The following is a 14559-nucleotide window of genomic DNA, read 5'->3' as shown; positions in this document are numbered from 1 at the left end:
TTGTGACAATTATTCTTTTTTTTTTTAATCTTATTTCTTCCCCAGCTTTAATATAGTCAAACCTCAATATTTTAAAATGCATTATAAAATTGGATGAAAGTTGCAGAAGTACTTAGGACATTAGCACAATTATAGATTAAACTTATGAAACATAGTTATAAAGTTGTTAGATAGCCCAAGATAAAATTTTCACACCTTAATGGTGATTTAAAATGATCTCAATTTATAAAATATCTACAGATATTAGATAATTACATTCACAACGCGCTTCAAACAAAATAATTTTATGACCATGAATCGTGGGAAGTTGACGGAAAATAAAAAAAATGATTCTTCTTAAATTGCATTTCGTGTTTTTGAAGCGACAGTGTGCACTTTTTACATCCCCCAGAATTTATTAAACTTAGCGCGAGACAATTCTAAGCCAAAGGCTTGGCCGTTCTCCAGTAAGTTCAACGAATGGATGAAACATTTGGAAGCTCTTTGGCCTCTTGCCTGAGCTTCAGTAACGAAGTATACACTCCTCAGAAGATTTGGGTCATTTTTTTTTCAACATGCACGTCTGTTAAGTGTTTTACGGAAGAAAACTCATCAAATATTTATATACAGATTATTAATCCAACAGATTTTGAATATATTTTCTATCGCATAAAACAGAAAGAAAGAATTTCATTTATCTGCAAATTTTAACCTTTTAAGCTTTATGAAATATCTCTATAATACTTCAGATATCATTTATTTCAATAATGTTTTGTTCACTGATATTTTATGATTTTTCGTGCAAAGATTATTAATGTTCGAAGCCGGTTTTAAAAACCTAAAATATCTATTGACAAATTTGACATAGTATATATATATATAAAATTCATAGAAACTTAATTTATTAACGCATTTGTAATATTATGTCTTCAATAGTGGGACAATGAAACAATATTATAGTACGGAAAATTTCATGTTTATTTAACAAGTTATAAGTAAATAAAAAATTTTTTATAAAACCTTTCCCTTCAAATGAATTATTTAATATGAATATGACATACTTGAGAATTGCAACTTTCATTATATATATATAAATAACAAACTACAATCAAAAATTTTGAGTGCGTATTCTTTTGTCATTTTTTTTAGTTCCGTAGAAAACAATCTCAGAAAGTGCTTTTTTTAGGTAAGAATATTTAACGTAAGAAATAATCTATTTAATAATTTCGAAAATCGATGTTAAATTTATGAATATTTGAAGCAATTTTTGTAATTTTCAAAAATTTGAATTGTCAGTTTTAGATATTTAAAAGCTACTTCCGTAAATATTCATCATGAATTTAAAAAACTTATTGAATTTGGCATATAATCCTAAATATTACCTCATCTGCTTTGTTTTTTTTAATTTGCTTATAAATATTTATTTTATATTAAAATAACTTAATTATCATTACACCGTTTTCAAATACCAGCAAAAAACATTATCTAAAGATTTTCTTTTATGCAAATGTAATGAATGTGTCCTTGAATCAAATCTTCGTTTAAGCAATTTAAGAAAAAAGTTCAGATGTTGAAATAGTTATAAATGATTATGGCTTCAATAACTGATCATTCTTAGAATCAAAAGCATGAAAGGCTGCTCACATAATAGAAATTCATTGCATTACTTCGCACTAGTTCCTGTTATTCATTATCACGTCCGAATTTCAAGATTGTGCTAGATTTTTATCATACCATTAACATATTTTCACTTGAAACATTAGAATTCTAGCCAGGCTTACAATAAGGGTCAATTAGTTGTGTCAAGTTCACTTGAACCAGTTTATTCTTACTAAACCTCAGGAAATAGCAATTATTTTGTTTACCGCTGACAGTTCCTTAAAAATAGCAGTGGATATTTTCCCTTAGTTCTTATAGCCCAAGTAAAGCATTAAAAAAAATGAAACATTACATCGCATCATACATAGTATTTTTCTAAGATAATTTTTTAAATAGAATAATTAGTTATAATGCACTAATTTCTGGGGATTTTTCTTTGCATGTGATAGAATTTTGCAAATTAAATACGATAAAAGTAAGAGCAGGAATTGAAAAAACTAAATAACTTCATTCTTAGAATCACTTTATGCATTTAAAAGACAAAGCATTGTTTATAAAAGCAAATGCAAAAAATTCTCAAATAGTGCTGTAAAATACTGTCCTCAAACGATACTGTATTATATTAAATAATTAAATGCAAAAATAAGCTGCAAAAAGATTTTTAATAAGAAATTTTGGAAAATTATTGTGTATTAATATCTGGATTCCCTACTGTAAGTTATGGAATTCTACGAATTAGTTAGTCTGAATTAAACATGGAAGACTTAACAACTCTAAAGAGTTTTCACATACAAATAAAGTTAAGAGCTTAAAAGACAAAGAGATATATATCATATCAAAAACAATATAGACGCTTTCGTACAAAATATAACTTATGATAGAGTAATCAGATAAATTAAAAAGGTACTACATCAGTTTAAATACATTGTTAATAGATATCATTAAGCATTCATAAATGTATGAGCGCTAGAAAAAGAATGAACATTTTTTAGTCCAATTTATTTTTATGAGAAATATTTTCAACCCATTTCGTATCCAAACAGCATTTACTTTCCTGTCCAGCTGAGAAACTAATTAAGCTATTTATTCTCACCTAACCTATTTCTTTCGATCCATTGTTCAGAATTGCCCTTCATTCATTACTCCATTTAGTACTTTGAAGGCATTGTGCTACTTAGGGATTATTTTGTTAAGGTATTTTCCAAGTTCTCTAAAGGGAAAGCTACGATATTCTCGACTGGGTTTTGAAAGTGTTATCCTGTCATCTAGTGGATATATTATATTCTTAATGTCGAAGATCGTGTATTGAAAAAAGAGAACAGAATATTGAAGCGGAGAAATCGAGGTTAAAATGATATTCTAAGCTCTAGTTCTGGAAAGCTCATATTGAACATGCAGAGAAAGCATTTGATATGTCTTGTTCGAGTTGCTTTAAAGGGAAAACTACGGAATTCATGACTGGGCTTTATAATTATAATTAAAACAATTTTAAAATGTTGCTTCTAAAAGCGATATAACCGAATTCTTAATGCCAAACTCGATAACTTAATTAATCTGTTATTTAAAAAGGATTAATTGAAAGAAAATATTGAAATATCTTCCAATAGAAAAGGTTAGATATAATTTCATTGATTTTACAGTATCCAATTTAAAAGGATAAGAAAAGGGAAGGATTTAAAAGGAAAAAAAACAGGCTTAGCTTAGAATCACTAGATCATTATACAAAACGATTTATATATTTTGTGAAAGAAAAGAAAAGAGATACTGTAAAATTTTGAAATGTTCTAACACATTCGCTGTAGTTGTGAAAAATAATTTAACTTGAGATTACCAGATAACTGTTATTTTGAATGCATGAAATGTATATTTATTGCATAAAAATATTTTTCTTTTCACTTCATTCTATTTTTTTCCCCTCTCTTCTTTTTAAAATTGAAATCTGACTGCCATTGTTAAATGAGTATTTTGAATTTATCCATTAATTTAAATAAATTCTTATGGCAAACTATTTCAAGTATGTGATATGAACATTGTTATGATTCTTTTTACTCTTTTTCTTTAAGTTTCTGGAAGATATTCTGTAATTAAATATCTTTGCGCTCTGTTGAAACACTTCAGATGATATTGTTGACATTTTTTTTTATATTTAACAAACAATATGATGATGTTTAACTCTTTTTTTTTTTTTTTTACTAACCAGACAACTGCAAACCTTCCCACGCATCATTACTTTGTGAGGACTGTAGAGTAAGCAATTAATTTTACAATGTTTACCAATGTAGTTATTTAAATACTAAAATATAGTGTTATGCTTATATTAGGGCAAAAATTTATTCAAAGGATTTAAAAACATTTTAACGGGGACAATCGTAAATTATTTCCCAGACGAATTGAACATGTACTAATTGTTAGGTTAATTATTCAAATTACAAACTTTTGTCGTTATATTTTGATTCTTACTAAATGTTATTCATCAGAATAGAATGCGTTATGTTATAAACTACTTTTATTAACAAAGACGTAATACATATTTTCGAGCTGATAAATCATATAATTAAAATTGTGTGGATTTTTTTCTCTTTATATAAACGTAAATGAGAAGTAATGAGTCCCGTAATGAATCATTATATTTAAAAAATATCCTATAGACAAGTCGAAAGCAAATGCTTTCTTTCTCATGTTAAGTACAGATTTCAGGGATATCGATTCACGAACTCACAATCTTCCAGACTCGCAAGCGATATTCTACTAAGAGGCTTCCATAATTTCGGCGAAATAGAATAATAAAATTTAAGCGGATATTCAGATGTTTTTGTCTATGAGTTGGATTATAGATTCGTAACTTCTAAAGGGTGATATATATTAAGAAAAAACCACGTTAAGCCCAATAGATGTTTAGTATAAGAGAAAATTATTTGCTTATTTTAATAACATTATTATTTTCAATAGCTAATAGTTATAAGGAAATGAAAATTTTACCCCATATATATATATATATATATATATATATATATATATATATTCCGAAATTTTCCGAAAGTCTGTCTTGAGAACCATTGAAATAGAAAGACTTCCTAAAATGAATCTAACTAAATATTGAAATAATAAACATGCATCCTTCAGAGTTCGATCAGATATTCTTGAAGTGCAGAATCATTTGAATTCTTATAAATATAGAATACAATAATAATTTTCGAACAGATAATCAGACAAATAAGCCTATCACTCTAGAAGCGTCACAATCTGGCGAATTCCATTTTTTAAAAAATGACAGAGGCCAATGTTTAGTTGAGTCTGTTACAGACAAAAGACATCACGGCTCTCATGTGTTGCTCGCCTTTCATCTCTCATACCATTGCACCAGAATGATTTACTCATTGGATGAAAACTCTTCATTTGTCTATTCCTGAAGAATTTATCTGGCAGTTATCCACTAGATGACAGGAGTATTTCTAAGAACATTATCCTGAAACTAGATTTACAGCTTAGGATAGGCATCCTTATTTTCTTTTCGTTAGATTTTAGATGCGTTGGAAGAGTTCAAATAAGCTATATTTTCAAAAGAAAATAGTGTGAAACTGGCTTGCAAATCCCTTTGATATTTCAGCTTTAAATTGCAGGGGAAATATGGCATATTGAGTACAAAAAGGTAATTAAACTTGCGATTACTATTTCATAAAACATTTGATTCTTTTAAACGAAATCTCTTAAACCAAAAACAAAAGATAAACAACAAACTAAAATTATTAAATCATTCTGCATATTTAGAGTATCATAATGTTGAAATAGATGATACAATTTAATGAAACCGAAAAAAAATCTACAGGGTGTCCCAAAAAAATGTATACACATTTTAGCAGCTGATAACTAAGTTATTTCTTCTTTCTTTACATACTGAACCCATTGAACCGAGTGATGGCAGGCAGACTTAAATTTGAAGAAAGGAAATTTATTCTAAAATGCTGCAGGAAGTATGAAAATGCAGTAGAAGTGCAAAGACAATTTAAGAGGGAGTTTAACAAAGAACCACCTACACGAGTTACCATCACTCGAATTAGAGATTAGTTTGAAGCTGATGGAACTGTTCAGGACGTCCATAAACCTGCAACAGTTGCTCAATTGAGGGCAACCATTGAACATGAATGTACAAATATCCCAAGGGAATTGTTCCATCATGTATGCTATTCCATCGCTTCGCGTTGTCAGCAGTGTCTGGAGCAGAACGGACATCAGTTTGAGAACATGCGATAACAAGACAATAGAATGATATTTGTAGAATCTTTTACATGTTGAAAATTATTCGAATTATAATAAACCCCAAATTTACAATTATTTAAAGTGTGTATACATTTTTTGGGACACCCTGTATTTAAATTTCATTACTTATATATGTTTTCAAAATGTTCCAGTTTTTTCTTTTTCTTTTTCTTTATTGTTTAGTTATTTGTCTGCTATTTTTTACTTATGCATGATTTCAAAATGCTTCAATTTTATCAAAGATTATCCTGCTCTATTACAGTGCAATTTTAATACTGCGGGAATATATGATTATTTTTGTAAATTTCATCAATGACTATCAGCAGAAAGAGCGTATTAAAACTCAATTGCATTTTATATTATCAAATTATACGCATCTTAGATCCTGATTATTCTTCTATAATCTAGTAATTAATTTTTATTTTTTCAAACAAAAATATATGACAATTTGATTTTCTTTCGTTTTTGTGCAGATACTTTTCGATATTTTATTATAATTATGATTATAGATGCTTGAATTATAATAAATTTTTCACGCATTTAGGAATACATTCGTGAGAGATTTGTAAATAGTAATTCACAGATTTTTTTATACATAATTTGATTATAAGATTATTAGAATTATTGTATCAGTTATTAATCATGCGCCCATACGATGTACTTGTTAACTTATGCACAAACAGTTCAGTACGTTTCAGTGACTCTTCGAAGGATATTTCAGTTTGTGAAATATATTTGATTTCAGAGTCATTCATTAAATTTATGTTTAATGATTATAATATATTTACTTATATATGTTTTCAAAATGTTCCAGTTTTTTCTTTTTCTTTTTCTTTATTGTTTAGTTATTTGTCTGCTATTTTTTACTTATGCATGATTTCAAAATGCTTCAATTTTATCAAAGATAAAATTGAAGCATTATGAACGTGATGCATTGGCTGTTGTCATTTTACTCACGCGACATAGAACTGGTTAGTCCTCTGATGCTCTATTCCGATAAGCTCTCAGCTTTATAACTGTCGGTAAAAAATCTAGTCAATAACAAGTTTCAATTTGAATAATACTTTTTTATAAAAAAAAATTGAAAGTTCACGGTATGATCTAGAAACATAAATGTCATTAACATGTGCCAAACTAAAGCGACTAATACTATGGTTTTAAATAAAAAAAAGAGCGTTCACGTTGATCTAGTAACATAAAATTCATTAACATATGCCTAAAGCAACTAACAGTATGCTTTTAAATAATAAGAAAAAGAGGGTGTTCATTTTTTCAGTCTATTGTTAATACATGTTATGAATGTCGAACTCTTTTACTATATTTTACTTTATAATAATACATTTTTATGATGAATTATAAAATTTTAGAAACACGAGTTTATGATTGTTGCCTGTCTTTAAGCATTTAAAGGAAGGAAAATTGCTAGATGCTTCACATAATGAAGTTAATAAATATATCATTATATCCAACACAGGATTTTTTAAATTATGTAATAAATAATCGTGTTAAATTCTTTTAAGTAATTTCAATCTCTGTTTATAATTATTGCTTTTCACAATTGATTTTTCAGACTTGATTTGAGTTCTATCAGAGATCGAGATAATTGATTGCATTTCCCTCTTAAATCAATTAATGAAATGGAATTTTACCTACTGGAACTATCTATATTTATCCAAATTGGGATAATTATACGTATTTAAATGCAAGAGTGAAAAAAATAATATATAATTTCACTTTACTTCATTAGATTTTTTTAAAAAAAAATCATATATTAACATTGAACTAAAAATACTAAAAACATATTATCAGTTTATAAGCATATATCAGAGATCAGTTTTTTTCTTTTATATTGATTACTACAGGAAATTTTAAAAAACAACTTTCCTATACAAAATATATATAAAGAAAAACGGATATATATCAACGGATAAATATATATTTATTTTTCCTAATAACATATGATTAGTCATTAGTTAAGAGTTTACTATAAATTAATTTGCATTTTCACTAAAGCATGTTAAAAATTAATTGTTATACTTTCATTATATTTCACCCAAAATGTGGTTTTAGTTTTTCATCGATTTTCGCTCCCTATAAAAAATGTATATTAAATTAGCATTCGTTTTATCAGTTGCGCGCATTTGTTAAAATTGCTTATGCTACTGAACTAATAGCGTTGACTTTGTAAAAAATAGAAAACCTAAAGATTCCGAGTTATAATGCCAGTTTTATAAAAATAGTAGAATTTAAAATATTAACTTTTATATTGGTTATACTATAAAACATTATTTTCTTGCATCAATTTTTTTTATTTCTGTTTTATCTTCTAAGGGCTCTGCTTGTAATATTCTCTTTCTATAATAATATTTTTGTTTAGCTTTTATTTCCACAGCTCCAAACATTTTTCATGTTAAAAAAATCATTTTCTTATAAGTCAATTCATTATGGAGTTTTAATAAGCCCACGCTACATTTTTATGCTCTTCCGAAAATGATGAAACCAGCAAGCAGTTTGAAACCTAAGGATGCGTAGTTATGATCTGTAGAATAATTAAATTTAATTTTCTAATCCACAATTTTCAGTATTGTGCTAATTCCACAATTATGCTATTTACGAATGTGCTTTTCAACAAACAATGCCAGACAGAGAATCGGCGGTATGAATTGATGAATAGTTATCATCATAAAACTATTAAATAATATTTTAAAAATAAGAAATCATATAATATGTTCACTTGCAAAATACTAAAGTAAAATCTTTCAATTATGTCTAACAAACTGCATAAATACGTTTTGCACAATACAGATAAGAAATGCATTCTTTCTCCAAGTAAACAATGAATATGATAGACAAGCTGCGATAATGCATATGAATCTATATACATTTTTGGAGTCAGAATGATATATTTTTCAAAGAAAAATAAACATTCTAGTACATCTTTGCTCAGAAAATAAAAACACGTATTTCGACATAAAAAGTAAGATTAAATCATGATTTTTAAAAAATTGTTCGCCTAACTGCGGTATTGGCATTTTTTTTTTTATAATTATTAAAATGTTTTCCTTTACAAAAGTGGGAGTGGCTTTTATCAAGATCGTCATGGTCACTGCACCTTTACAGTGAACACAATAAATCTTCATGTTCAATTTCATCTTTTCAGTTTTGACTTGAATTATAAAACCTTTATCTAATATTTCTAACATGCAAGACTTATAAAGAAAAAAAAGTTCAAATTAATTTCATTTTAAAGTTGATTCGTTATTTTTGAAATGAAAATTTTCAAGCTGTGTTAAGAAAAATATTAAAAAATTTAACAGCCACCGTATATGAATGGCATTCAGTACATCGATGAGAAATTTCATTTTTCGCCTCTGCTTGTAAAGAATCGTTATAATGAGCTTTTTTAAACACTGAAATTTCCATTTTCGAATCATATTTAAGAAAAGAGATTATTTTCCAAACTATCAGAATGTTCGTCCGATTTAGTTGTTTTCACTGTTAGGCTTTTCATCATCATTCTTTCAATTATCAAGGCTGACCCACATCGCACGAAACAACAGTGTTGAAAATCCGTGCTTTGAGTACAACGATTAAACACTTAACAGTATTGAGTTTTATCCCTGAGCTGAAAAAAAATGTAAATACACATGATGCCATGATCGTGATACAAAACTTTAAAGAATTTATCACGAAAACGCGCAGAGTGCAATTATCCATTTCACGAAGGTTAAAAAGAATGTGAAACCGGATTATAAAAATTACTCCTTGTTTGCTTATAAAATCAATTCATTATCATTTTTCATACAATGCAGATCTTTATTTTAAGTCGATTTCTCATACATACATGTCTGTTAGAGAGTAGCATAATATAAGAGACGAAACACAAATATTTCATTTTTTTGTTTTTATACATAGTTACAAATCACTACTTCGCATCTTCTAAGCCGTGCTTTTATCTGTTGCTCTTCGCATAACTCAAAAAACATTTTAAAAAAACTATTCTATTAGCAATAATTAATAGATGCTTTATGATTTTTATGCTTATCTTTCTCAACTGACAAATTAGTTACGCTTGTCGATTGCGATTCGGTCTTTGATCTGGTCAACATATTTCGCAAGAGCCTATTTATTTCAAATTTTGACACATGCTTGCCTTATGATAAACTATAATATTTGCTTCCTATTTCGCAAATTGTTTAGTTATAATATCTTTTAAGAGCTAAAAAAGATTTGCTTTCTTTAATGAATGCCTTTTGTGGGATAATCTTAAATTCCAATAACTGGTTAGAGATTATTAAATTTAAATACGATTATATGTTGTTATTTTATTTGGGATACTGAATTCCTGCAATGAAACGAATTATTTCTACAATAGTTCTATGGAGAAGGAAATTCAAAACTTTATTCTTAAGTCATAAAAAAAATCTTGATGTATCATTCTATTGAAATGTTAAGTGAACTTATCAAATGTGATTTCCATCATGAGTGATTATAAATAACACATTGTATTTTTCATTCTTAATTCATATTATGCGATGCAATAATATAACTGGATGGTAAAAATTTATTAGTTTTATTCAGATTCATAATACGGATATGACTGCCTTTGCATCTAAAAATCTCATAAACCCGAAACTCAATCAGGAATTTCAAATTTACTTTAAAAGTTCACATAGATTCAAATTAATAATCAAAGATATGTGAGAAAAAAGGCTATAACACTCGTAATACAATTTTCTAAGAGTTAGAAGGAAGACTTTAACCATTGAACTCTTGGTGCATACGTACAAGTCTTGAAAATTTAAATGCTCTTGAACACGTGAATTTTAGGAAAATGGCATTGCTTGCGAAATGTCACTTTCAATATATCAGTTTCCTTAGAGGAAAACTGTTCGGAGGAGAAATGAAATGAGAAAACAAAAAATACATATATTTTTAAAGGCGTTATTTTTTACTGAAATTAGTTCAAAACACTTACACTCAAGTGTGTAATATCAATGCATTTTAAATTCTACGTTATGTAAAATTCGGAAAAATTTGTATACATTTCACGTGTTTTCCTCTCAGCTATTACCCAAATTACATATATTATTTTCAGATAACTTCCTTAAAGAAATCATGTATTGGATTGTTTTACAAAAGATACTGATTTTATCATTTTAATTATAGGCCGAATATCAAATGTTTCTAGAGAATTCCATTTATTTGAAGTTGCAGAACGATTATGAGAGTATCCTGGCTAACTTGTAATTAAGCACAAATAGTTACCAACTATATGGTACTATTATTATAAATGTTTTCAAATCTTTTTCTTATTTAAAAATTTTGTGCAGCATGAATGTCAAGAAACTTTTTTGCTTGATTTTCAAATAGTTGGTATATGATGCTAAAGCGATCCTCACTGCAAACAAAGAAGAGAAGAAGAAAAACAGCTGAAAGAGGGGATGTAGAAATGTTATTATTTTGTTACTTCACAGCTGTGCCTTGACTTTTCACCGCACGTGACCTTTTCATGAATTTTTAAGAGATATCTGCTGACAATCATCCCTCGAACAATCGGTATTTTTTGGTTTCTCATTTGTCAATTCATAAGTTTTCCTTTTTGATGTCTTTCTTGAAAATATATTCCAAATTCTTTTTTAAAACTAAATAAAATTTTTCAGCTGGAAGGCCTTAAGAAAATAAATCGAAAAATCTTTAGCAAATAATATGTTTAGTCAAATACATAAAAAAAAAATTAAAGGCTTCATCTGACATCTAATAAATATTTTTTGTTTAAATCCTATACAATAGGTAAAAAATGAAATAACATGAAAACATTTAACAAATATTGCATATCTACATGCAATACCTATCATTGAATGACATTTCCGAATGAAATTAAACAATTATTAAATAATTTAAAGCAAACTGAAATCCAAAAACATCTATATTAATGAATGACTACCCTATTAATGGAAACAAAACCCAATCTAGATGACCAAATACTTTTTTTTTTTCGAGTTTCTCAGAAAAAATCCTCTTGCTGATTAAAAGAATGCTAAAATGCAACATCTCAAGAAAATAAAAACTGTTTTGTAAACTCATCATCAACTATTGTAATCAGTAAGATGGTATTATTAAGTAATAATTCATTAAAGTAAATAATATTGAAAGCAACCGTAGAATCCTAATGGAAATTTGATCTTCCATTACAATGTTTTCAAACATCCATCTTTCCATGATAGAGACGGTTCAAAAATTCCCACATGACTTATAAAGCCATAAGCAATGTCCATTTCCGCATTTTATCATCCAAAGTGTTTCATAAATATATGCATATTAAACATATTTTGGGGGGCGGTAAATGAATGTCCACTTACTCTTTCCTTGGCTCTCCCCGCGTGCTTCTGAACACTTTTGCTGATGGAACCGGCTCGATTGTCACTGGACATTTTGATCTTCCGCCAGGTTCCGTAGGACTTCGCATACGGCACTGGGGCCAGGGTGTCCGAAACTCGGAAATGCTTGGGTCACTGACTCAATATCTCCCACTCAGCACTTAGCTCCTTCGCTGCTCACCTTTCGGAGACGACTTCGGCTCGGCATAAGTCGGCGGGTTGCATCAACAGGTAAACGCGTCGCCAAGCGTAGGGCTGATTCTTCGCCAACGGGTTTGGGGAATCCACCGAAGGAGGACAACGGCAACAAAATAAAAATGGAATTGCGGAAGGGAGGGGAAGAAACAATTACAACTGCACAGGGACGATTAAGATCACTGCCCTGTAACGGAACGCTTGGAAATCTTTTAACACTTCCTTCATCCATCCAGGAGTGGATGGCGATGGGAATTTTTGGGGTGCGGATTAGGATGGATTTAGAGGATTTCTTGATTCCTTCGAATTTACATCCTTGAATATGACCATTAGAGCATTGCGTTCTGTTATTACTTATTCAAGGGAAAACATTTTCTGTCATATTGGCTACTGCAAATAGCTGATATATATACATGTCTGGAGAATGAAATCGTTCAAGGACACTTTGCATGAAACCCATCAACAGTTTCAACTTTTAAGTTTTAGAGTATAGATTGTTTTCATGGGTAATATTAAAAGAAAAATATTTCTAGTCCAAAATTTGTCGTGAGTTTATACAGTACTTCATTCAAGATTTCTGTTGGGATTGCTTAGTCTCATTATGCAGTGAAGAAAATTTCTTGAAAATTCCAGAGAAATTTGGGGAACTGAATAAAAATAAATTATTTGATCAATTCTTGTATCTGCAGTTATAGAATTAAATTCATGTGACATTTTTAAAATGGCTTGCTGACACAGAAATCTGGTTTTCGTTAATTGAGAGTACTTCAAAGTTTTAATGTCCTTAATGCTATTTTAAAATTTTTATTGGAGTCAATAATGTTTTAATATCTGGAAAAAATTCTTTTAAAGCAGTCATAAATACATTCATTCAAGAGCATTTGTTGATTCTTTTCATAGATCAATGATCATGTTGTTAATACAGTTCGTTTGCTATGGATTTAAAAAAAATTGAGATCCTGTAGACATTAAGCTTGAATTTTTAAGCACGAATAATTGTTCAAATAACCATAATGTGCTGTTTGTGACTTCTGCTAAAATATTTGTCTTAGGAAATTTCCTGTTAGATTTAATTATCGATCCATACTGTTTCAGAACTCCCATTTTTATTCTGGGCCTTTCACTCGTGCACCTTCCGCAAAATAAAGACATCTTGATTTTAAATAGATTATAAAGGGATATATAGTGCATCATTAATTTTTGGGGCATGCTATGAAGCCATAAATTTCCAATATAATGCTCGAAAAATTTATTTCATTGACTGATTCAAAAATTGATTTTATTATTTCATCTCACGGCAGATTCAGCATTGATTTGTTCCCTTATCCTATATGAACGTGATTGATATCAGTATCAGTAAAAAAAATATTGTTTTACAATTTATTTGAGCAATACCTAAGTTGTTTGATGTTATATTTTTTCCTTAATGAGCATAATAAAAGTATATTTGTATGCCAAACTTATAATCTGCTTTTCAAAATGTAATAAATAAAAAAATTAGAAAAATTAGGAGTTGTTTCAAGATCTTTTAACTAAATAAACATCTGTTTACTGGTGACTATACATTCCTAGGATTAAATAAATACAACCGTTGATGAAGGATTTATTTTTTGCACTGTAAAATGCAAATTTACGCTTTTTACTTTAGAGAAATTGTAATTTAGTAATATGATTCTTCTGATTAAAGCTGAAATATGAAATTAAATGTTCTCTGAAGCTTCAGATATAAATCAGGGTATTTTTATTTCTATTATATGGTTAAATTAAAAGAAAAATCATTGAATTAACTGAAAGTGAAAAAATATTTTAAGGCAATTAGTTGTTCCTAAAGTTAAAAAATAAGTCAAGCTAACAAGCCTTGTCTTTCCAGAATTAAATTCATTTCATTAATTTAATTTTCCTTTTCATTTCATTGACTAAATTATTTATTTTAGCGAATATATTTATCAGACAAGAAAAAGAGCTAAAGATATATATATGAATCAAATAAAAAAAGTGGGGTATGTTTAGAAATGAACCATCTCTAAAATCAGTTAGTTCTAATCAAATCTAAATTAATTAGTTCTGCATCTGAATTTCTCTTCGATAAATATTAAATCAGCAGATCTCTGCATTGATTCATAAAAGATGGGCCTAACTCCATTCTAAT

General features: G+C 28.4%; 1 protein-coding gene across 1 annotated transcript in view; it reads right to left on the bottom strand.

The window, feature by feature from the left end:
* Nucleotides 1–12441, bottom strand: part of LOC129960810 (amphiphysin-like) — a 54227-nt gene extending 41786 nt beyond the window's left edge. Inside the window, exon 1 of the mRNA XM_056074465.1 lies at nucleotides 12198–12441. Within this exon, the coding sequence (XP_055930440.1) occupies nucleotides 12198–12269 (72 nt within the window). The 5' untranslated portion in view covers nucleotides 12270–12441. The remainder of the gene's footprint in view (nucleotides 1–12197) is intronic.
* Nucleotides 12442–14559: the final 2118 nt, after the last annotated feature.

Source organism: Argiope bruennichi, chromosome X2, assembly GCF_947563725.1.
Source record: "Argiope bruennichi chromosome X2, qqArgBrue1.1, whole genome shotgun sequence".
NCBI lineage: Eukaryota > Metazoa > Arthropoda > Arachnida > Araneae > Araneidae > Argiope > Argiope bruennichi.
Note: the sequence above shows the minus strand (reverse complement) of the source record. Positions and strands in the feature narration are given on the sequence as shown.